This window comes from Seriola dumerili, unplaced genomic scaffold (genome assembly GCF_002260705.1).
Source record: "Seriola dumerili isolate Sdu_G_001 unplaced genomic scaffold, Sdu_1.0 BDQW01000092.1, whole genome shotgun sequence".
NCBI classification, from domain to species: domain Eukaryota; kingdom Metazoa; phylum Chordata; class Actinopteri; order Carangiformes; family Carangidae; genus Seriola; species Seriola dumerili.
The window spans coordinates 44146-68308 of NW_019174347.1; the positions used below are offsets into that span (position 1 = coordinate 44146).

Genomic DNA, 24163 nt, shown 5'->3' on the forward strand with positions numbered 1-24163 from the left:
CTAGCATCTGCCCATTGCCTGCATGTGAGGCGTTAAGGGGACATCTGTAAATTGTAGCATCTGCCAATAGTCTGCACGGGGGCTGGCCACTGGCTCTGCTAAGCTAAGCTAGCTCAGTGGCGCCTCCGGTTACTGAAATCACCATTTTGACGCCCCGAATCACCGAATTGTATCACAGCGGTTTGATCAATACGTTACTATATACAGTATTTCATTATATATCATTATATATCATGTCATTATGCCTAACTCAAGGAGGTTGTTAAATTTACATCACATACCATTTGCAGCACTGATGAATGTTTTTATATGTATTTATTTTTGTGTTTAATCCTCCAAAGCTGTGAGCCCCACAAACAAAAATCCATTTACCCCCATGGTACTGCAGCGGCAGCTCAGAGGGGGATATGTCAAAACTTGAACAAATAAAAATAACCTCTGCGGTCACAAGCACACAAACATGCACATGCGCTCACCGTGACTGTTGCAGCGTGAGGTCTCCACCAGCCTGTTGTCCTGGTCGTAACACACCATGGCCTGATAGCGGTAGCCCTGCCCGCACTCCTTGATGTCTCCCTGGACCTTCATTCCCAGGATGCTCTCCACTCTGCCTCCCTCAGGAAGGATGCAGTCCGACCAGTTCCCCACCGGCTGGGCGTTGTACTTGTCGCAGGGACAGTACTGGGTCTCACTCAGAGGATACATTTGCGTGTTCTTGCACTTGTCTTTCTTCTTGCTCCTCCCTGAGGAGCGGAGAGGAAGAGGAAGAGGAAGAGATCAGCCAAACTGCCTTCGGAGAGGTGACTCCGCTCATTTGCTGGTGTTGGTGGATTTCTGTCTCGCTGAGTTTCACCCCGACGTGCTGAGGCTACTTTCTTGGCCTTGTTTGGTACAGTCTACTCACTGACAGCAACAGAAACTCCTGAGGACAGATTACGCTCGCAAAATGGTTTCAAGCGGAGTGATCTTTCACTGAAACAACCTGACATTTCTTATCCTCAGACATGTCAAACATCTTCGACTGATGCAAAGAAACTTTCTTTTCTTGTTGCAGTCTATCATTAGGAGCTGTTTCACATACAAATAAAGAGATATGGCATATTTACCTGTGGGTTCCAGTCTCTGCATCAAGCTGGCCTTCTTGTTTTTTTGCATTAAAATAATTCCAGCTGAGGTCTGATTTATCCTGCATTAGAATCACGCAACAAGCAGCATACTGCTGTGCAGAATGCTATAATGTGTCTGTAAAGGTCGGAGTATATGTTTTGCTCCACTGACTTTGTGTTGTCTTGGTATTGTTTTGGATTGAGCTAAGATTACTGAGATTAATAAGAGGATATAGACGTATTTTTCACTAGTAAAAAGATCTGAGGGACTGGCCAACATCTAACATATTGTTGATAACCTCTGCCAAATGTAGCTGCAGGATTTTGGATAAAACTACAAAATCCATGCTCTCTCCTTTCTGATTTAAACCTTGGAACCTCTTCAAAGAGTCTTAATATGCCTTACATGACCTCTCTGCTCTCGTATACGTCGGTGAATGGGTCAAAAGATATTCAACATTCACATCAGGAGAAAATAAAAGCCATTCAAACCCACTTTCTCAATGTTTAAAGTTGACTTTTCAACCCCCCACAAACCTCTGGCGGAGGTGCATTAATGCATTGCACCACTTTTGTCATTTTTGCTTTTACGGCTGTGATGCACAGGACAGCTCTCCGGGGACACACTGATGGATAACAAAGGCTGAGGAGTCATTTCATATTTGTTGCTTTAATCCCACTGGAGCATTTAGCTGGCAAGAACTATGTGAACAGATTTATGACCTTGTGTTTCACTTTACTGCTCTTGGAGTTTTGCCCACCAACATTTCCCCCCCCCCCCCCCCCAAACTGCCTTGTGCCTCATCAACACTTAAACTACAGTGCAGATAAGCTTGTCTGAAAAGAGTTCACATCAACAGCCCATTGTGTGCGCTGTGCCTCTCTCTGTTCTCACCTATCAATGCCCTCTTTCTGGTGCGGACCCCCACGCAGTCAGCTGTGCAGGACGAGAACTTGGACCAGTTGGTCAGCTGGCAGTCATCCTGGCAGGGGAGCTGACAGCGCTGAGTGATGGCAGGCATGGCCTTGGCGAATTTCAGACACTCGCTGATGTCGGCCTGCGTCCCGTCCAGCTGGCGACAGGACACAGCTGGAAGAATTAGAGGAAGTCGTGTCAGAAAGGCTCCATTAGATGGTGTAGGCCATTACATAGTTTAATGCTGATTATTTCAGCAGACTGATTGATAGTCAGAGCAGGTACTGAAAAGTGCAAGACAAAGATATATGCTAATAAAGCAGGAAATGAGTCAACTGCAATGGCGGAAAATACATTTACTCAAGGTCTGGACGTTCTGTGAATACAGCTTTGTGCTACTTGTACTCTACATCATCTATTGTACGTGTAATAACAAGATGATGATGATTAAAATGTCAGTCGTTCTGCCTATATGTACTTTTCCTTTCAACAGTTTCACAGTTTATTACCTTTTGTTGTTAAAAATAGTTTGACATTTTGAGAAATTAGCTTTCAAATAGAGAATTTGAGATACAGAGGAGATCGAGACCACTCTCAAATCTATCTGATAAATACGGTATAAAGTTAAAGATGCCGCTCTCTAAAAGCGTATATTGCAAGATATGATATCAGGCTAGCTGTTTCCCCATGTTTCCAGTCATTATGCTAAGCTAAACTAAGCTAAGCTAACTACTGGCTATAGTTTAATTCTATATTTAATGGAAGAAATGAGAATCAGTCTTCTCATTTAACTCTCCGTAAGTATTCCTCCTTTAATTCATTAGTTTAGTATTTCTCTGCTGTAACTGAGTATTTTTCCATCATGTTGCTCGTCTTACTGGAGGTGTCTTACTGGACACTCCAGTAATTTAGTATCGCATTTCCATAAATCAAATGATAGCACTTGAGTCCTTTTTCTCAGAGCTGCTGAGAGAGATGAAGCTGCTCCAGAGCTTCACAAGACACTTTACGTCTGTTTCCTCTGGCTCTCACTGGCTCCCTGTGACTAATACAATTACTTTGATATGTAAAACTGGTGTAGTGCCCCTTTATGTAGACCCCAACACTTCTTCCCCCACTGGTGAGCTACATAACATCAAAAATAGATTTAAAGAGGGGGAACTAAAGAGTTAATGAAAAATAGATCAGAACTGTGCTCTTCACATTAGATCTCATGAGGGGCTAAATAACAATTATGAGCATGGCAGACACAAATGCATTTGTTTTGAAGCCCACGAGTCAGTTCGTCTTGGCTTGCATCATCCCATTCTTTGTTCTATCAATTAGGGGTATTACTTGTGTTGCTGCAGTATTTCATTTTCCTGTGATGCAGACGTTCTGCAGGGCTGTACCTTCATAGAAAAATCAATCCCTAAGCACATTTCTCTGCTGAACCCCCACGGGCGCTGCTATTGGTTTGGAAAGCCTTCGTCTGATGGTGTGTGAGGTCAGGTCTTATCTTATGCGAGAGTGTGTGTGTGTGTGCGAGAGAGAGAGAGAGAGAGAGAGAGAGAGAGAGAGAGAGAGAGAGAGAATAGCACATGCTCCCAGTTGTTCTGTGTGTTTAATTCTGCCACTACAGTGTTTTTTGTTTTTTTCCTCTAAGGAAAGCCTCTGTCCAGGTAAGCAACACCGCCAGAAAACACAGAGTAGGGAAGACAGTGTGTCTCATTTGGTTTCAGTCAATGACAAAATGATTTCTGCCATTTACAAGTGTCAGAGGTGTGAAAACAAGTGCAGGAGGGCCAGGACGTCAGGTGTCACATGGTATTAAATCAGGGAAAAGCTGCATGGAATCTGTAATAGCGCGGTGAGCAGAGACAGAGATCCCGCTGCATTGACGTGAAGAAGTCCCCTTTGTCTGTCCAGCCACGCCAGCTCCGTCAATCCGGCTCTGTCATTACCTACGCTGCCGCCATTCGCGCTTTTCATTAATAGACTGATTATTCCATTAATTAATGTAAGTTAGCGAAGAAGAAACTGAAATATGATCACTAATAATGGCCTTCTATAGGAGCTCGAATGTAATGAAATTGATCATTCTGCGTGACCCTCTGAAATTGGATTTTTCTGAAAGCCTCCCAGGACGACATGGTACATCCGTCCTCTAATAATATAATAAAATAATAAAAAAAAATTTAAATAGGCACGAGGAAATATGCTTTTAAAGAGGGAGAGCCACAGCTCCTTTAAAGCACTTGTCATTTATGTGTTGAGCCCATATGAACAAGAGGTTGAGCTGTCGTAAGCTACTGGCAAGGTGCAGCATCTTCTCCAAAATTTCAACATTCGATTAAAATTGCATGACAAGAGCCTGAGGTGGGAAAAAAACCAGCGGTGAGACAACCCGAACTGTCAAACGAGTCTCAAGAGGCGCCGTGTTGAATTGTGAACACATTTCCTTCCACACTTAGGAGGATTACAAAAAATAAAAATAAAATAAAAAATAACCAGAATAAAAAACTCTTGTTGATGTTTTTAGGGGTGTCAGCTCCAGTTTATGTTGTTTCTTGTAAGTTGGAGGATTTGATTTGTGCTCTAAGTAAACTGGCTTTAATTTGGCCTTTTCTCTAAACCCTGGCACATCCAATCTGCCGCCTCGGGGGCCGCACTCCAGATGCACCGGTGCTGAGGGATTGGTTCACGGAAAAGACACAGAGGGGAAACGGGAGATGAAGAGATTGGTTTTCTTCACCTCTTGTCTGAAGTCCTTGTCCACAGGTCTCCTGAGCGCTGGGATTGTCCTGTCGGAGAAACCACGGGACCAGCTGGCACTTCCTCCATTTGTGGGTTTTCCACCTGGAATAGAGCAGGACAGGACACAGCATTCTCCTTTTTTTTTTGTCAGTCAGAGAAAAGTCAACTTGAAGATTTCACCCAGTGTTCTTCACATTTATTCAGATATTACGTCAGTTTTATACTTGACGTTACTCAGTAACCTCCACATACAGTCATGACATTCAAAAGTGGCGTGACACCCATTACACCCAGACACATTCAAAGCTTCATCCTATCACACCGTCTCCTCCTCCTCCTGATGACTGCTCTGCACCTGCCTTAAATCCCAGGAGATGGGAGAACACAAACACATAAACTATGAGCCTTAAGGTCTTCTAAATTTCTCAGCCCACTTACTCTAATTTGCCAAAATCTGGAAAAACCTTCATCTGACATCAGTACTATGGGATTGCTCCAGTGTGTTTACCTGAAACCCGGACAGACGCTGGGCACCTCGCAGTCCCTCTCCTCCTCCAGCACCTCTGGACACTCCTGTCCTCCGTTGGATGGCAGCTGGATGATAAGACGCTTCCTTGATTGCTTTCTCTTCACAGCGTTGCCAGCTGCACAGACACAGACACAATTCTTGAATTAAAATAAGAAATGTCTGCATGGGAAAGTGATGAGAAAAATGTCAAAATGATAAGCTAGGCGGCTCCTTTAATAGTCCTTGAAGAATGGGCTTGGAGACCACTATTGCCAGATCTAATTGACAGCTATCGTAGACAACATGCACGTCTGATTACCTACGATATCAAGCCAGCAACGATGATGTAGAAAAATCCCATTAGAGCTTGGAATTGACTCAGATTAAATTTATGGTATTTACATGTGTGGAGATGCCCTCGAGTAGTTCATTAAGATGAAACGAGCCTCTGGGTGCTCCTGAACCCAGCGTTAAACCTTTTGTATGTGGGTGGTGTGTAATTCTCTGCACAAGGTGAAGATATCAACAGCATCACATTAAAATGCGCAACCGCTGCTGCAGCACGCTCCGAGTGAAGAGATTTATGCCGGAGTGTCACACGAAGAGGTCATAAAAATATGGACAATAATGATTTTCAGTCGTAAATCAATATAATGTATTTGCCACTGCTCAACAGCTCGGGCGAGATGGCCGCCTGACAAAGGTGACCTCCTCTGAACATTGTTTTCCTTTCACAGCACGAAAACTACAACAACGTCACGCACTCGCTGACACTTGTAGCCATGGGCGAGTCGGCTCGCCGGGCGCACTAAAGGAGGTCAGCCCAAAGATTGTCTTACATGCCAACCTGTCAAACTAATTACGTGTAACAAGATGTGAGTGCACGTGTCTGTGTGGTAGCTAATGTGTCTGGCTCTGATCCGCCTCTGTAGTTTTTCTACATCATTAAATTAAACTTGCTTCTGTGTATATGTCTAGACTGGGATAGAGTCAGGGCAGTACATGTTTATTTAATGATTATTGTTTATTATCATATTATAGTTCCTAAGACTATGAAACCAAATACTGTAAGCATTAGAAACCCTTGCCATAAACACTATTTTCTAAATTAAGTAATAAAAAAACTACCAAAGACAGGCTGAAAACTACATCAAAAATGATCTAATTAAAAAAGGAAATAAAAAAGTTTATTTAGAGGTTAATAACCATGACAGTTTCCCAGCCATCTGTATGAGGCTGTATAACTTCACATCAGCTGGGTCATCTCATCTTTTCGTTTTCCACCGTACCTGCGTCACAAGTAACGGGACAGGGTGTCCAGTCGCTGAATGGGGTCACGATACAATCCTTCTTGCAGGGCAGCTGACACGGTCGCACAGTGCTGGGGCGAGGGCCGTCTGGACACCTAGGCAACAAAAAACACACTCAGCAGGGCTTTAGAGTCGCACTGTGGGGGCTCACGCTGGGCTACACATTCACCAATACACAACAGTGAAAGGTCTGAGGCCAAAAAATTGAATTATCTTGATACACGGCAGCAGATTCTTTCTCAGTGGTTTTTTCAGGGAGCCACTCAACAGCCATAAAAACACCGTTATTACGACTGAATCCAACCCATGGTAAAAAACCCATCTTAGGTAAACATCAGACTCACATCACTGGCTGTTTAACAAGAAGCACCAGTTACACCTCGCCTGCTTTTTGCCCTCAGGATTGTAGAAACCCAAATTTCTGCTCATTTTCAAGCTGTAGCGGGGAGAGCCTGAAAATTCACTCTCAAATGAAATCCAAAAATGTGTCTTATGGGCATGTTTCTTTTGAGCCCTCACAGGAAGTAGCAATTTAACAAGAGAAGAAAAAAAAAAGAAAAGAAAAGCTTTGCACACAACTGCAAGATGAACATGTAGAAGGATACACCATGAGTGTTTCACCTCCTCACACTGAGCCCATAAAAATATACGGTCAAGGGCATTTTATTAACACTCATAATATCAATACGTTTCGCTCAGTGCTTCATCAGGATCTTGAAGAGGCAAATTTTCATAGTAAAAGATCATTGAATATACAGTATATTTTTATGGGCTGCAGCCACCACAGTGTAAAAGCTGGAGCCGTCTTCCCAAACCGAAGTGAAGTTGAACTGAGAATCTTGTCGCTTGCATTTTTCACATCTGTTGGTCCAGCGTTTTACTGTCATCAAGTCAGCTGGTAAACATGTTTGATGGGTTTTACATTATGTTGCTGTGATTTCTAGTTACTGAAGGTCAATGTGTTTTTTCTTTTTTTTTCTCAACAAGCAAAGATGTCTGTAAAACATCACGCAGCCCCCTGTGACTTTCACATACAGAGGACTCCACTGACATTTGAAATGTTGACTGCTAGAGGTATAAACCATGAGCTTTCATAAATATCTCTGTAGAGGTTTGGCACACCAGCCGTCTGGGTTTTGCTTTAATACAGAATGTAATTATTCGAGGCACAATCTAGGGCAATAAAAACTGAGGGAAACCTTCGTAATCACATCCGGTTTATGTCTGATGAATGCCATCTGGCTGACAGCAGATATAAAGGAGAGGTGGTCATATCCCCCGACAGAGCACAGCGGGCATTACGGGAGATGTTTAGCAGGTCTATATGAGGATGCTTTACATTAATTACTCTGCTGAGGACACAGAGCTACTGGAAGGCTAAAGCCAGCAGGACAGAAACTCCCTTGTTTTAACTGCAAGCTGCTGTCAGTAAGTGATAATCCTTTCGATGGCACAGAATACAGGGTCAAGCCGAGTTTTTTTCGAACTATGGTTATGGTTAATCTCCAGTCATTTAAGCACCTAAGGTCCCCCCTGTGCATACGACTGGACCAAGATAAATAGGTCGAGATAGACCTGCTGGAAGACATCTTGTAATGTGATCTGTGCAACACTGCGTCCCCGGGCTCTCAGCCGGATGTTGCCGCTCTGTTTCCTCATGTATGGCTGACACGACGATCATCTGGGTCAGGTTTAATGTTGCTAAGAATGAGCGCTCTCCTCTGGGCCTTCCATACTCGTTAGCGTGGTGTTATCGGGGGGAAGCGATAGGGAGCCTCACAGGCCAAATGTAATAATGTAACAGTGACACAAGGAGAGATTTATTTTTAATACCAATAGACAGAGCTAAATCCCTCTCGAGCGGAACAAATCCTCTGGTGTCTTCAGACGAGTGAATGGTCCTCAGGAAAAAAGAAAAGAAAAAAAAGAAACAGCAAGGGGAAGATACATTTAGATTTCCTGTTTCCAGCTGATGCTCACATCCGTGAAGAAAGTGAATGAACAGGTGTCCCACTCAAGGACACTTCAACAAGGCTGTTGAAAATCCAACCTGCGAACTCAGACTGGAGTGTCTGCTGACAAGGATTTTTATCAATTTGTATAGAAACGTATTTTAACTCTAGAGTCTGTTGAGATCAGAAACCACTTTATCAAGGGAAACCTGGTGTGAAGATGGAAATAAAGAGAGCAAAAGAAATCTACAAGATCTAAATACAATCAAAGTTTCTACAGATAAGAGAGAAAAGCAGTTTATAATATGAGTAGTCCAATAAGCAGGAGGCCAATATCAAAGCTGCAGGTTCAAGAAGCAAATTTATTGAAGAAAAAATAAACGCAGCTTTTTCGTTTTGTGTCATAAGTTCTTTTTTTTTTTACCATTTCAGTTCAAAATAATAAAACAGTTATTTCAGCCTCAAACTATTTTCCTGTGAGTTCAACAAAGAGGTTATTATCAGGATACTGAGTGAGTTTTATTGGGTGGTAAAAGTTTTTTTTCTGGTATAAAATATCTTCAGACTTCTCTGTTTTGTTGGAGTTTTCAGTTTTTTTTGAAAATACAGCGGGACTCCTGTAAACTCTATACAAATGTTACATCTCCTATTTATTGGTTCTTGACTCGGACATGCAAATATCTCTCTGTGTCATGGGGGATCAGAGCACTGGTGCTATAAGATGCTGTGACTCCAAGAGCTGTTTGACAAAGAGGGGATTAAACCTTTGACCTTGATTTACTCCCTGTGCTGCTCAAAAATGGCAACTGTCTAAGGATGAGCTACAATCTAACACTCCGGTGAGATCTTGAAAAGGACATGCGCAAATAAATGTAGATTCCCATTTAGTGCACACAACACTGCAGTTTAAAAATACAGCTTGACTTTTGCCTTTGAAGCAGGAAGAACTCGCTCTGAATACCAAAACTAAACCTTAGGGGACTGTGAAGTGCAGATTGCCAGTGTTTTAGATTTCACCTTCTCAGTGTGCTTCTTCCCCCAGTTGCTACACTACACAAACACTAAGCTAATGTTCTGGCGAGTTGGGTCCTCACCAGAGAAACAACCGCATTGATTGTTGGTTTCAAACGCCTCACACAACCTCTGTTTACGATTTTTTTGCTGACAAGGAAAAAAAAAAAAAGTTTCTCCCGGTTTCGATTGAATTATTACTGTTGTCTCCCAGAGGTGAGGGTGGAGACGGGGTGGAGGGCTGGGCATGCAAAGTGAGTGACTGCAACTTGGGACGCCACTGTTCACATCTTGTCTCCTACCAGCAGTCAACATTGATTTTTTTTTTTTTTTTGCCCAGGCATGACTACGATCTCTTACTGAACCATAACATTTTAGTTTCTTCATCTAATGAGCCTTCGACTGCTGCTGCTGCTGCTGCCGCTCCCCCCTCTCTCTCTGTCTGTGTGGGTTTCCTCTGGGTGCTACAATTCTCTCTCACAGCTCTAAAACATGCAGGTGTTGTGAGCTGGAAAATTAGAATTATCCATAGGTGTGAATATGAAGAGAAATATGACGTGTTTGTTGTCTATGTCTATGTTTAAGCCTGGCTGCAGACTGGTGAGCTGCATGCTCAGACTGGACAAAGACCTTTTCACTATCCTTTAAGTGTAATTGTTCTTGTTGTGCGATTTTGTACAGTTGTGGTTACAGCCTCTCTCTATAAATAAAGCATCCATCTATCTATCCATCTATCTATCTATCTATCTATCTATCTATCGATCTATCTATGGAATAAAAAAACAAAAGGCTGTGGTTGTGTTGCATCAGTTTGAGAACAGCAGCCTTATCTCAGTGGGCTCTGCAGTGTCTGAGCTGCTGTATCATTCACCTGTTGGGCAGACAGTTGTCATGAGTTTATCTTACAAATACCAATTATTGACACAAAACTGAACTTTGAAGGAAATTGTGAAGCTGTCTGCAAGAAGGAAGTTTGTTGTGTCTGAGGAAACTGTTGTATTTATATATTTGACCTTATTCTGCTGTGCCTCTGTCGAATCAACTTTACGTTTCTCTCTGGCGTCATGGTTTGGAAACCTATCTTTACAGAACGGGGATTCTCTGAATCAAATTGTTAAATGGGCCAGTAAGCTGATTGGCGAGTCACAGCTTAACCTCGCGTCCCTGTACAGCAGCAGCGGAGAGCTGGCTCGTTTCCTCTGAACGGTGAATTTCAGCTTCTTCCTCCTGGAGGAAGGTTTATCGTCCCAAAGTGCAGAAGAAAACAGTATAAAGAGAGCTTTGTTCCAGCAGCCATCACTCATATGAATACGTTTTATTCATCTATGAGTTTATCTGACAGGGACAATACATGTTAATGAACATCAGAACAAAATACAGGATGTAAACCTGCCGGTTTGTTGCTAAAAATGTTCGTGATGTTGTCTGTGCTGTGTGTTAAATGTGAATGTGTAAGACTGATGACTCCTTTTTACTGCAAAACAAAGTTACCTACGAGTACAGACAAAGTAACCTGATCTGACCTGAGAGAAAAAACCCACTTCACAGTGAAGAAATCTCTTAAGCTCCACTGATTCTGCTCAAATTTTTTACAGCCTCACTTCTGGAGAACCTAAATCAGATCAATTAGGGCAAAAAAACAACTGGGTGGACGGTCACTTCCCCTCAGTATCCATGTCTGACTCCTACAGAGACAGATAGGGTGAACAGGGACAGGTGCTTTTCTCTTCACTTACTGTAACAATCTCATGTAGTGCAGCATTCACTCCTACTTTTGATCTCTGCTCTCCCCTTTGTGACCGACCTGTATGTTTTAAGTGTTTTAAACACAGGGCGAGGAGTTGACTCATAGCAGGTTTCCCTCTGCGGATGGAGGCTCCCTTTTTAGTCTAATTATATTGTAGCCCCGCTAATGATGGGTATTATCCAAATTTCGATGATTAAAATCCAATTAAATTCCAGTTTTCAGGGAGAGAAAGAGGCCATGTTTGTTGGCAGAAACACAATACCAGCCAGAGTACTTCCAGCACAATGCTTGGCTGGAAGACTCTGTCCGTGGGGGTGTGAAAGCTAGCTGTAATACTGTATTGTCGTTCATGCATTTTTTATTATGTATACATTTTTGTTGTTCCGCTGCTTTCCTCCTTTATTTCTCCTGCTGTAATTCTTTGTAATATTAAATTCTATTATCTTTTGCTTGTCACATTGTTTTTATTGTTTGTTTGAAGAAAAAAGAAAAGAAAAAAAAAAACGTTATTTACAAGGAGCTTGGGGTATTTTATCCTAACTGCACAATTTTCTATTATCCATTTGTGTGTTTATCGCTGTGGAAATGCACTGCACTGAAATGAATAAAGCCACCCACTAATGGCATGTGGTTTTAACTGACTCGCTGGTTCCAGTCAGTGTCACAATCTCATAATGATCTTTAAATGTCATGAATTGTAGCGAGGAAAAAAAAAAAAAAGACATACACAACACGGCACTGGGAGCTTGTCCCAAAGCACGACATTAAGATGAGCAGCCGGGCTAATGCTCATGTTTTGCTCGCTGCTATTAGCGCGCTGAGTAATCTGTTCAGTGAGACGCTTCTTTTTTGAAAAAAAAGAAAAAAAGAAAAAATGAGCAGATGGTTGAGCAGGATGAAGAGAGGAGATTCAAAGCAAAGAACTGTCAGTAGTTTTAAAAGAGTGCACGCACACACAGAAATGAAGGTCTGGTGGGAAAAGATAAGGCCTAATTAATTTCATTATTAAAATTACGGACTACAAAACAAGAACATCATTTGTTTAATTTAGCATAAAACAGTTGCAGTTCTTCAAGGATCCTTTCAGTGGTGTCTTTGGCCTCCATCTTGGAGGCCCCTCAGCTACTGTTTCTATCGTAGTCAAAAACAAGGAGTGAACACGGCCTTTATTAGAAAACACGGCGGGGAGATGATTGACTGGGCTTAATACAGCTCCTGTCGAACATCATAACCATGAATCATTCACTTTCCTTTTTCACAGATTCCGCAGCATCAATGCGATTATACAAACACACATTTGGTACCATTCAGCACGCAGACTGTCAGAATCAATAAGCAGACGTTGTTGTTTTTTCCTCACACCACAACAGCTTTCTCGATAGGATGATAGCAGCCCAACCCTGAGGCACTGGCATATTTGTCTCTGTTGTGTCTGTGGTTTCTATTGGGCTCTGACAGTCAGTATTTATGTGTGTGTGTGTGTGTGTGTGTGTGTGTGTGACATGCACTCTGTGAGGTTCACTGCCTGAGGCTGCAGGAGGAAGACAGCTCAGATCCATCTGTGAATGAGACAGGGCACATCTGCATATGCAGGGTGCAGGCGGCCATGTTTGTTTGTTCTACTGGGATCCCATGGGTGCACTGATCAAGAATACCTGCCAGTTGGATGAAGACATGCAGGATGGGAAAAAAACAAAAAAAACAAAACAAAAACATAATCATTCCTGAGTACAGCATAGGAAAGACTGCCCCTCAGCAACAAATGGCCAGGAGACCAGGGCTGTTTCATTCCTTATTCTCTTAGTTTGTTTAATCTTGCAGTCTAAGACATACACCATTAAGGTCTGTGTCAAATACAAGGTATCAAACGCCTTCATGAAAGAAGGACCATAACCGTTACACACCGTTACCGGTGAGAAAGTGAAAGAGAAACCTGGATAAATGAGTGGAGGAACTTAATGAATTCAGACGATGGCATACAGGGTACAAGGGATCAGTGGATGGTGCGATGTAAATGATAAATCACACGCCACGGTCTACCAGACCTAAACCCAGCTGAACACCTATGGGAATCTTTGATGAGACACGTTAGACGGCGCTCTCCACCGCCATCATCAACACACCAAATGAGGGAATATCCTTTGAGAGAAGAACACTGTTTTATATGACTTATTAAACTTATTCTCTTGGCCTTTCACTCCTTAAAAAGTCTTGAAGTAGTATTGAAAAATGCTCATCAAGTCTCTCGGGTTGTCCATAACCAAAAAAATATTAATCTTACTCTCATATTGGAAAGGGAACGAGGCATATCCTTACATCTGAGGGGCTCAAATTAGGAAATATTTAACATTTTTTTGGCTTAAATTATGACAGATTTTTCTGTCATTCAATGAATCGACTAATTGTCTCAGCTGTATTTAACAAGTTCTGCCACTGCAGTCTTTTGTGTATCATCCCAGGGTGGGGCTGCTGGCAAATATTACAAAGCAGCTACCAGAGGCCAGTTTTTCCCTCTTTAATGTTTGATTGATTCATATTTACGACCATGATATTAACATGAAGACAGGGATCTGTATGTGTTGTTACTGTCTTTCAATAAAAATATATTGCAAATAAAAACTGACAACAAATATGTGTATTGGTCTACCCTTTATATACTGTACATCCAGACTGGTACTGTCAACCTCTGACCACTGTTCATCTTTGCAAAGGCAGTTCTATTTCCCTTCACATACATGGATGTGTATGTATATTTTTTGAAGTTGAGAACAGATGATGGGGCCTTTTGGAGGGTTTTTTGAGGTTGGCTACTAAAGTGCTGAATGCAAGGTGAAACAAAGTAAGTGTCGGCCTCATCCAGATGGGTTTTGATTCTGCTGAGTCTGGGACACATGCCAGTGCTGTCTGTCAAATTTACAGGGTGAGACAAAACAAACACTACTACAGACTACAGTTTATGCACAACTATATTACCAGTCCTATTACACCAACTGCTCCCTCAAATGAAATGACAAAATATCTAAGCCCTCCAGAACGACAAATAGAAGTGTTTTCACGTCCTTAATGTCAGAGCGGCATCATTTCAGCCTGTGAAGACTCTCAGTCATCCAGTTAACCTTGATTCAAGGTGAATCGTGGGCAACTGGACTTGATTATAGATACTTGAAGACGTTTCACCTCCTGATCAAGAGGCTGAATCATTTCTGATTGACTGGTGGGAAGACCTCTGCGGGGTCATAATCAAGGTGACTGATGTCACTTGGTCCGTTAGTGCTCCTGGTTGCTGTAACAACGAATAGTTGCTAAAGCTCCTGGAGAGGGCTGAGAGGACAGCACTGTGGTGTTGTTAAAGGCATCATTTAAATCATCAGTTATTAATCATAAAATCAAATCATATTTGGTCTAAACAGAAGGAACATCCACCCCAACCTCCCCAACAGGTGCACTTTACTGGGAGGACAGTCTCATTAAACTGGGTACCAATAAGATGTATTTTCAACACTCATATTGTGTAAGTCCTTTGTTCCTATCAGCTTTTGACATCTGACTCATTGCAGATTGTGTTCATTGCATGTTGTCATTATATTTTCAAAACTGTTCCTGTCAACATATTAAAAGTTTTACTTGTTTTTGTTTTGTCATGCATGTTGTGATGATTTGGCCTCTTCCAGCTCTGTTAACTGTCTCATGTTGCTTTGAACACTTACTTATCAAAGGGTTGATTGCCAGGCCTCTTTTATAGCAGACAAATGGAGCTAATTGGCAATCAACCTAATAGGACCCATCTTGGTGGCAACATTTGTCATTGCGAGTTGAAGAGTCAAAGTAATTTCCCCATGAGGGGTTTGTGTGTGTGTGTGTGTGTGATAGTTCTGAGCAACAACCAGAACACTTTTATGTGTTCACAGCTACAATAAAAAAGCAATATTGCACACCCAGAGACCCAGAGACTCACAGCCAGTTACTGGGCCCCTGCCAGTGACTGTGGCCTGATGAAAATCCACCTCAGGACTCTGAACAAACATCTTTGAAGGGTTGCAACAGTCAGAGTGGCTGCAAAAGGGATATAATAATAGACACTGAGGCATAGCTGAGGTTGAATACAGGCAGCGGCAGAATAAGAGCAGCTTCTTCAGCACCATGGACAGCACCACTGGTCCATGAAGGCGGGTGAAAACAAGCCTCACAGTCTGTGAGAGACCCCTGTTTGACAGCAGTCACAGGATCTGTCAGTCTTTGCTTTTGCCTCCAGGCAGATGGAGACTGAGGCTGTGATGACAGATCCACCTTTTTTTTTTCTATAGTCCAGACCATTGTGGATCATTTGACTTAGTTATGTTTTGTCTATTAAGGTCCACAGCTCTCAGCTAGGGAGGTGGAAGGGGTCAGGACGTATAAGGACTGTCTTTATTTCCTGAAGAGGCTGAGGTCCTTCAACGTCTGTAAGAAACTACTGCGTTTTACAGTCTGTGAGGAGGGCTGGCTCTGTGGTGGCCATGGAGCCGGACTCCCAGGTGATAAACTGCCCTGGATAAACTGCTGTCCATCTTGGACAACTCCCACATTCGCCAGGCAGAGGAGTTTGTTCAGCGGCAGACTGCTGTCCCAGCCCTGCTCCTCAGACAGACTTAGATTTCTCCCCCAGGCCATACGGCTGTACAACTCTTCCCAATGATGGTGGGGGGGAAACTGACAAATGCTCAGCCGCTGAACCCTGGGCACAACAGGTATTTGCAATCTATAATGTCACCTCACAATTCAACAGTGTGGTTGCATGGTGTGACTGAAAGGCAGTGCAAATGTAGAGGGTTCATCCCTAAATCAGAGCTTAGACTCTCATTCAGCAAACTGTCATTAAGAGCTTAAGATTGCCCGAACGTTACAAGTGAAAATCCAAGAACAATTCTCCCACTCCTTAAACCGCTGAAGCAACATGCCAAGATAACCGCATACAACAGATTTTCCTCTCTGCCACTCCAGACAGTATAACCTGAGGACACTACCAACTTTTTCATATATCCCTGTGGATGGATTAAAACTAGTAATGTCAAGAGGTTATGCTGAAAGACTGACTTCTGAAAGGCTTTCCACCTCAAACACAGTGCATTTTTAAGAGGAGTTGTTGTTCTACTAAAAATATTCATTAAAATTAAAACACTTGGCACAAGTCTTCTCCAGTACACCATGCTTTATTCTACAGATGTCTTTGGATATCTTGCCTTCATCAGGATGAATAAAGCATGGTGTAATTTGAGCTAAATGCTAACTTAAGCATGGTAGCATGCTGCTATCCATCGGGTATAATGTTAACCATGTTCACAGTCTTAGTGTAGTGTGTTAGCATGCTAACATTGCTAATAACACCAAAGTCAAGGTACAGATTATTGGAATATCATTACTTCTACAGGTCATTGTCTTCCAGCTGCTCCTGTAAGGGGTCAACACAGCGGATCACCGTCCACATATTGATTAGGCAGAGGTTTTAAGCTGGATGCCCTTCCTGACGCAAACTTAACCTGCTCCACCACTTCTGCAGGTATGGGGTCATTAGACTAGATGAAAATTACCAAACTTATTACAATTCATTCAAACCGGGACATGAATGTATGAATAAAATTTGAAGGCAATCCATCCAAAAGTTATTGAGATATTTCACTAAAAACAACAAATTTGCAGCTGCTCAAGGGTAATTCATGAAATAGCTCTTCAAAACCCAACATGTTTACAATGAACAGCTTGGCTGATACTGTGCAGTTTTCACTTCAAATGAGTGGTTTGGAAAGTAGGGACTTATTTACAGCCAGTCTGATAGTCCGACTATTTGTGTTGTTCGGTCTAACAGACTCTGTTTTGATCCCCGTTACCATAGCAGCGCCACACTGATTCATCCATTACAAGCAAAAGAAAAAGATTCTGTGGTAACTGCATATCACAGAAGTGACCTAAAAAAACATTTCCCTATTAAATGGTACACAGGTTGGAAACAGCTCCTGGAATATTCTAAGTCGAGTGTGTGACCTTCATTACACTAAAGCTCAGTCCGACTCAGCTCAGGTGAATTACAGTGACCACCTGCTGAGTGGGTGAGTAGGTGTTGATGGGAGTCCACTCTTCTTTTCACTCCTCATTAGTGATACTGTTACATGTTGTTCTTTTGCCCTTATAACAAATGATACTTTACTATATTGTTATATTTATATTATCCTTGTTATATATAGTTATAGACCCGCCAAAACAAAACATAATGGAGTCGAATCGACTGAAACCTCTTTCTCGCCTCTACCTGCTGCTGCTCTCCAGCCCGCTGAGCTTGTGTTTGTCTCTGCTCTGTTTAAAAAGTAAAATACATCCTGGACTTCGACCTCTCTTCTGCAACTCGATAAGTGCAGCTGCTGCGTCTGGGTCAGCTGCTGAACCAGCCGCCACTGAACTGGACATTAATCTTCATTTTATCCAGTGCTGTTCTCTGTGAATCACATTTGCCTTGTACACAACGCACTCCGACCCTTTAAATAATTTATGTTCCCATCCTCTCCTCACTGATAACTACGCCTGAGGGTGGGGGGTGTGATACAGGAGGAAGAAGAATTTTCTTGTCTAATGTGAGAGACTAAAGGAACACATTCAACGAAGGAGAACATACATTAAGAGGCCCCCTTCTTTTTTTTTGCGAGGAATAAATCCGTCTACTCTGGGTGTCGTTTGCACAGAACATGACACAAGCAGATCCGCTCCTTTATCTTGTGTTACGGAGTGAAGCAGTCGAGGATAATTGACACCAGACCAGAGCTGAACTTTCCGGCGGATGTTAAAGTAAACTCGACAGCGTATTTTGAATCTGCCTCAAGCAGTGTGGTCTTTCAGAGCTCACCACAAACATCTTGTCTCTCATCTGCCTCATGATTAAATTGCCTTAAAGTATCAGTCCCATTTAATTACTGTCATTATCATCAATGAGAAATTACCAGAGCCCAAAATGGCAGGGTTAATTAGGCTTACAGGGACGGAGAGATTATTTATTTATCTGTGGTCGCCTGCGCAGGGAAGATATGAATTGGGAGGTAACTTCACGTAGAGTTTGCTCAGCTTACTTATCCTGCTTTGTCAGCGTCTCCTTGTTTTGTTTTTTTCTTCTTCTCTGACTTGCTTTACTCTCCTGCTGTCACTTTGCTTCCCACCACTGCTGCTTCTCTCATCTGTCTCTCACTTCCTGACTCTTCCTTTGTTTTTAAATCTCGCTCACTCTCAATATCACACACACACACACACACACACACACACACACACACACAAATCTGCATGTACCATTCAGTCTTACCATGGACAGTTTACCACTGGCTTTTCAAAAACATACTTAGAAATGTTTACTCTGTTCGCCTCCTCATCCTAACAGATGCTCACAGATCTCTGTTTGACCTGACAGTGGAAGACGGGCTTTTCTTGTTTCACACATCAAAAAGGAACCGAAGCACCCCTTGTCTTCTGTTTGTCGGATCTCACCTCTAGATTTCACTGATTAGTTTCCTCCATTTTGGATTAAAATGTCCAAATCAGTAGAAATCGGCTGTTCTGGAGATTTGTCTGAAATGAAAGCGCGCCTGCTCTTGGATCTTGATGACACATGATGGAGAACTACTGCTCAAAGCAAGTGGATTTTTACTTCTAAGAAGTGAGCAATTTTCTCTCTAACACAATATTCCAGGAGCTGATTTCACAGTTATACACACTTACAAATCACAGAGGCTGGAAACACCCACCACATCTAAATATGACTGCTGCAGGATGAAGCAACCTTATGGCACAGACACAGCTGTTAAAAGCAAACACGCACGACTGTTAGACGGATAAGCGAGATGGAAAAACAGATAGAAAAAAAAAAGTGAAAAATAGCTTACTTCTTAGGAGGCACCTGTCCCACGTTGACCCGCACGCAGATGACTTTGCGAGTCTGCATTCCCATGGAGCAGGGGCCCTGACCGTTGCTGCTGGAGGAGTTGAGGGACGAAGAAGAGGGGTCTTCAGTACAGGGGCCCCATGGTCCAGTCTGCCAGTGGTAAACCGTGCAGGCGTGTTCGTTACAGTTCCGCACCTCCTGAAGGGCGCTGCTGTTGGGGCACAGGGCGCCACCTGAGAACCAAAACATAGTGGGGGTCAAAATTGTTCTTACGTACGGGATAAAAACTAAAAACCAAACACTTTTTTTACTTATACAATGACAGTTAAGTCGCTCGTCATGACAGACCCACAGAGAATTACCAACTCAGCACATTTAGCTCATTATTTTGGTTTATGGTCCAAAACTTTGCTGGTCTGGTTCACACTCACTGCTCTCATCAACCTTGTTTCATGTAGCTGCTTTCAGCATTAAAAGGCTCTAATAAACCTTCTTCACACTACCTTCCCAAACGGCAGGTTGCAAAGTTAGCAGCACATAATTTAACATTTAGCTGCTAAAGATCCCTGACGAGCCGAGCTAACAGGAGGTTGAATCTTGGACATCAGTCAAAATAAATACTAATGTTATAACTAGTCAGCTAGTTAACTGTTTACTAAACAATTGACATGATATATAATGATACAAAATCTGATCTATAGATGTTTGTGTAGGTATCTGATTCTGTTATGTGGGTTTCGTTTCTTTTCTTCCTCTCTTTGTCTTTGTCTTTGTTTTCTTGCTATGGATCCCCCATGAGTGGTGTGCTTAATACAGATTGAATGAATGTTAATAGGTCAATGTTAGTGTTTACTACAATTAATACTGCTTTACTGCCACCGTTTCAGGAGGACTGCGCTGTCGCCACGTCACCAGTCGACTAGGTGCAGAAAGATGCTCAAGCAGCAATGAACAATGTGAAAAGAACAACTCAGCAGCACAAGCTGACTAATTTATTTCATTTCACCAATTCATTTCAGCACAGGATCAAAACACCAGGGTGATTTACAGAAGCTACAAATATAAATAGCTTCATCAGCTGTGACCATGTTGGATAGGCAATTAGTGTAGCCAAGCCGTTTTTTCACACTGATAATCGTACCTCAGAAATATCATAACTCAAGGCCAGAGTTGTGATACGTCTTGGGTTATATGCTTCTCAGACTCGGGGCTTAAGCACATTTTCCCTCCAGTAAGAAGCTCTATTAAATCCAGCACAACCTGTCTGACAATTGCTGTTAGCCTATTTTCTCCCTGAAACTCCTGGATCTGTGAAACTTACCGAGTATAACCTACACTCCCACACATAAAAGCACCTTTATAGTAAGAGTTTCCTGTTGTTTAAGAGACGCTTTCAGCAGCTTTTCACCTGCATATGTAACTTGACAGCACGGAACAAAATGATAGTAGCTGTTTGCCAAAGCACACCTGGATTTTATTTACATAAGCGGGAGCTAACCATAAACTTTTTCCAACCTTATGTTCAATGGCAGCCAAATAAAAAGACGTAGCCAGATTTTAATGTTGTGAAACGTTCTCAATTTTCACAAGGAATTAAACCTTAAAGAATATATTCTTATGCACAATGCGATGCAATAAACAACTTTGAAAATGAACAATAAAGGAGCCGGTGTGAAGTTTCAGGAGAGATGTGAGAGTTTGTTTCCCTGAGGCTACACACTGAGGCTCAGGTTGATTGATTTGTATGCGGCTGCTGCTCAATCTTACGTGCTGAACTGTGATAAAGAGTCGAGACGTCACCGTGCTCTCTTTTCACTGCGCCGTCTTCTTTATTTATTTGATCATCATCATTATAACTGACTAACGCTCAGTGTATTTAGTATATTTCGCATTCACGTATTCATTGTTGGCGTCATCAGCCCTCTTTGCCTGTTGCTCAGTGTCTTTAGCATTAAAGGTTGGTATTTGTTTTGAAGGGCATATTGGAAACGATTGTTCCCAGAAACCGTCAACTCAAGATAATCTGGGAAACTTTGGAGGTGTGAGTTGGACGGGTGTGATTTCAATATTCTGCAGGTGCTGCCAAGAAATCAATTTAAGCCCCTGAAAAGCACCAGTCTGAATACAGATAACTTTCCCCTTTGTCTATCTGAAATGACTTTTTATCTTAAGTCGCTGACTCCAAATACAGCCTGCATTTGCATTATCAGTGCATAAATCTATTGTGTTGTTTTCTATCAAAATAGTCTGTTAAGGTGTTTTCATCAACAAATGTTTATGCCACTAATTCTGTTTCACAGACCAGCCTCAGTTAATTTAACATTGTGTGCAACTGAGTTGGACGTTCTTATTATAGATATTGGTAAAACATATACTTAGGTGTGTTCGCACACTGAATGAATAGCTCCTCTCATGCAGGCATCTTGGTTTTCTGGAGACTATTCATACTCCTTTTTTGCTGAATCCAGCTGCAAGTCATAGGTCAACCTCTCAGTGCATTACTTCTGTGAGTACAACCTCCATTGTTTTTCTCATTCCCCTTTACAACCCCCCCCCCCCGTTTACGTCCGTCTCCCTCTCATTTGTCTTCTGAGGCGGCAGTCAGTCAGTCAGACAGTTGTTGGGTCGATGGACTCAGAGAGCCCTCTCCGGTTAAAAGTAATTGCCGACACTTAGGGCTTTCAGCAAAGATTGAGAGGCATTGCAGGACTGCGAGTCCTTCGCACCTGTATTTCGCTGCCGTAGTTGACAGAGAGCCAGCTCTGTAATGAGTGGCGGTGTGCACACAGTTGGGCCTGAATCACAGACTACCTAATGGTTACTGAGAATGACTTCTTTTCTGCTGACGGCATCGTGCCAGCTTAGCTGAGTAACAGCAGGGGCGACGCTCATCCCAACACTAGCATTACATGGTGCCTCAAATGACCATGAGCAGCTGCCTAACGATGACCTTGAGAAGGCTGTATGAAAAGCTGACGCAGCCTTAGATAGAAACATGATGGAGCAATAAACAAAACCAGCAAACCAATGTTAGTAAGAAACAGAGTCACTGAGTTGGTTTTTACTTTCAAAACTCCGTGTGTAAGTTATTTAAACGTATTCACATTTGCAGAACGGATTTACAATTTACTGGAGCTGGAGCAAACGCCACTTAGGACGCATCTTGAATATGATTCAAATGATGAATGTCAAATAGTAAGAGGCACTTGGGCTTCATAAAGTCCCATCATAATCACCATGCAGTTCAATATAAGCAGCTATGCTAAATAGGTCATTAATTAGGCTTATTAATGAATTAATTAGCAAGGCACACGACTCTGTGCCAGCATATTGTTGGTTGCATATTAATATGAACCCTGTATCTTAAAACTTCGGGTTCCTGTAGTTTAAACAGTTTTATTTCCTCATTAATATGCAAAACAGCAGCTGCAGAATCTGCCAAGAAGCTCAAAATCTAATCAGATAATCTAGTTTGCAGGGGAAACCTGTTGTGGAGAGACAAAGCTTCTTATCAGGTATTGTTACTGAGTACCTGTGTTCATAAAAATGTGACTGAATAGACATAGGAACATACTTGAATATAGTTTTCTTTTCTATTTCTCCTCCTTTCTAAAGTTACTTCAAGTACAACTATTATATCTCTGGTCTAAAGATTTACCAAAAAGTTCTGGAAACTTCGGCACCCGTGAAAGACCTTTGATAAACACAGATGTTAGATATGTTAATGTGACAGGTGAGATATGCAGTACATACACTAATACTACAGCAGAACAACAGAAAACAGCTAAGACAATCAAGCTATTTCACACATGGCCAACACGCCTTGACTAGACTGGATGAATAACTACTAAATCAATTATAAGTTACCCTAAAGCTGTTATGATAATGTACATAGTTTTTAGATCGCACAACAAGCTAACGATTTTCATTTTGCCACATGTAGACACATAGCTAGAGGTTTAAAACAGCTACCAGCAAACTTTAATTACGAATGTTACCCTCCATCACTGTGATCCAGGCTACAACCATCGCAGTGACTGAGAGGAAAACACACACCCAGATAAGACACAGGAAAACGTTTGGTGACATGACAAAAAGAAAGACGCACAGACAAGCAGACACACACACACACACACACACACAGATTCAAACCAGAGAGAACAAGCATATGCAAAGAAATGATCTTAGAAACAGATAAAAAGTGAGTGTCAGGCGAAGAGACAGACCAACAGAAATAATCACCAGGACAGATAAGCAGACTGTTTGAGATAAGGACAAATGCACATGCAGACAAGTGTGAAATCCAGACATTCAGTGAGTGACAGCAGAGGACAACTTGAAAGGCCATGACTAAGCCAATATCCAGGCCTCATCTGCATACATTTCCATACGTGATGGCGCGGAAGGCTGTCGGCAGGTGGAGACTCACCTTCCCCGGCGTTGTAAGCCAGAATGGAGCGGGTCCTCATCTGCTTCCCCTCGATGGTCTTACTGGAGCAGGTCTGAGAGCACGTGGACCACGGGGTCCAGTCGCTGAGCACACAGTCTCTTGAGCAAGGCACCTCACATGGCACGGGCTCCGGAGCCGGGGAGGACGAGCAGAGGTTTCTGTCCACCACCTCTCCTGAGGAAGAGAAGAATATACGACAGGGTCAAAGACCGAAGCTTCGGTACAACTTGGTAATAAGAAGTTGACAGAGGGGTGATTAACTTTTGTTACAAGGTGGCAATGGGGAAAACATGACAGCTTGACAATGTGTTAATGTGCTCACAGTAATAAGGATATATTAGGGTAATAGTCTCTCAGTAATAATGGGGTAATATTAGTGTAGAATCTTGGGGAACTGGGGTAAAACCGTCAGAGTCCACACACACACACACACAGACACACACACACACACACACACACACACACACTGTTTTTTAAATTTTAGATGCATTCAGATGTGTAATTTATTCAGAATGTGCAATTTCCAATTTAAT

At 42.3% G+C, this 24163-nt stretch overlaps 1 protein-coding gene across 1 annotated transcript in view; it reads right to left on the reverse strand.

Moving 5' to 3' along the window:
* LOC111222411 (thrombospondin type-1 domain-containing protein 7A-like) overlaps nucleotides 1-24163 on the reverse strand; it is a 134824-nt gene that overhangs the window by 38221 nt on the left and 72440 nt on the right. Inside the window, exons 8-17 of the mRNA XM_022746126.1 lie at nucleotides 23610-23804; nucleotides 23179-23217; nucleotides 22839-22874; nucleotides 19182-19413; nucleotides 6556-6671; nucleotides 5267-5402; nucleotides 4757-4860; nucleotides 2002-2196; nucleotides 607-743; nucleotides 477-564 (exon numbers count right to left, since the gene is read on the reverse strand). Coding sequence (XP_022601847.1) covers nucleotides 477-564; nucleotides 607-743; nucleotides 2002-2196; nucleotides 4757-4860; nucleotides 5267-5402; nucleotides 6556-6671; nucleotides 19182-19413; nucleotides 22839-22874; nucleotides 23179-23217; nucleotides 23610-23804 — 1278 coding nt within the window. The remainder of the gene's footprint in view (nucleotides 1-476; nucleotides 565-606; nucleotides 744-2001; nucleotides 2197-4756; nucleotides 4861-5266; nucleotides 5403-6555; nucleotides 6672-19181; nucleotides 19414-22838; nucleotides 22875-23178; nucleotides 23218-23609; nucleotides 23805-24163) is intronic.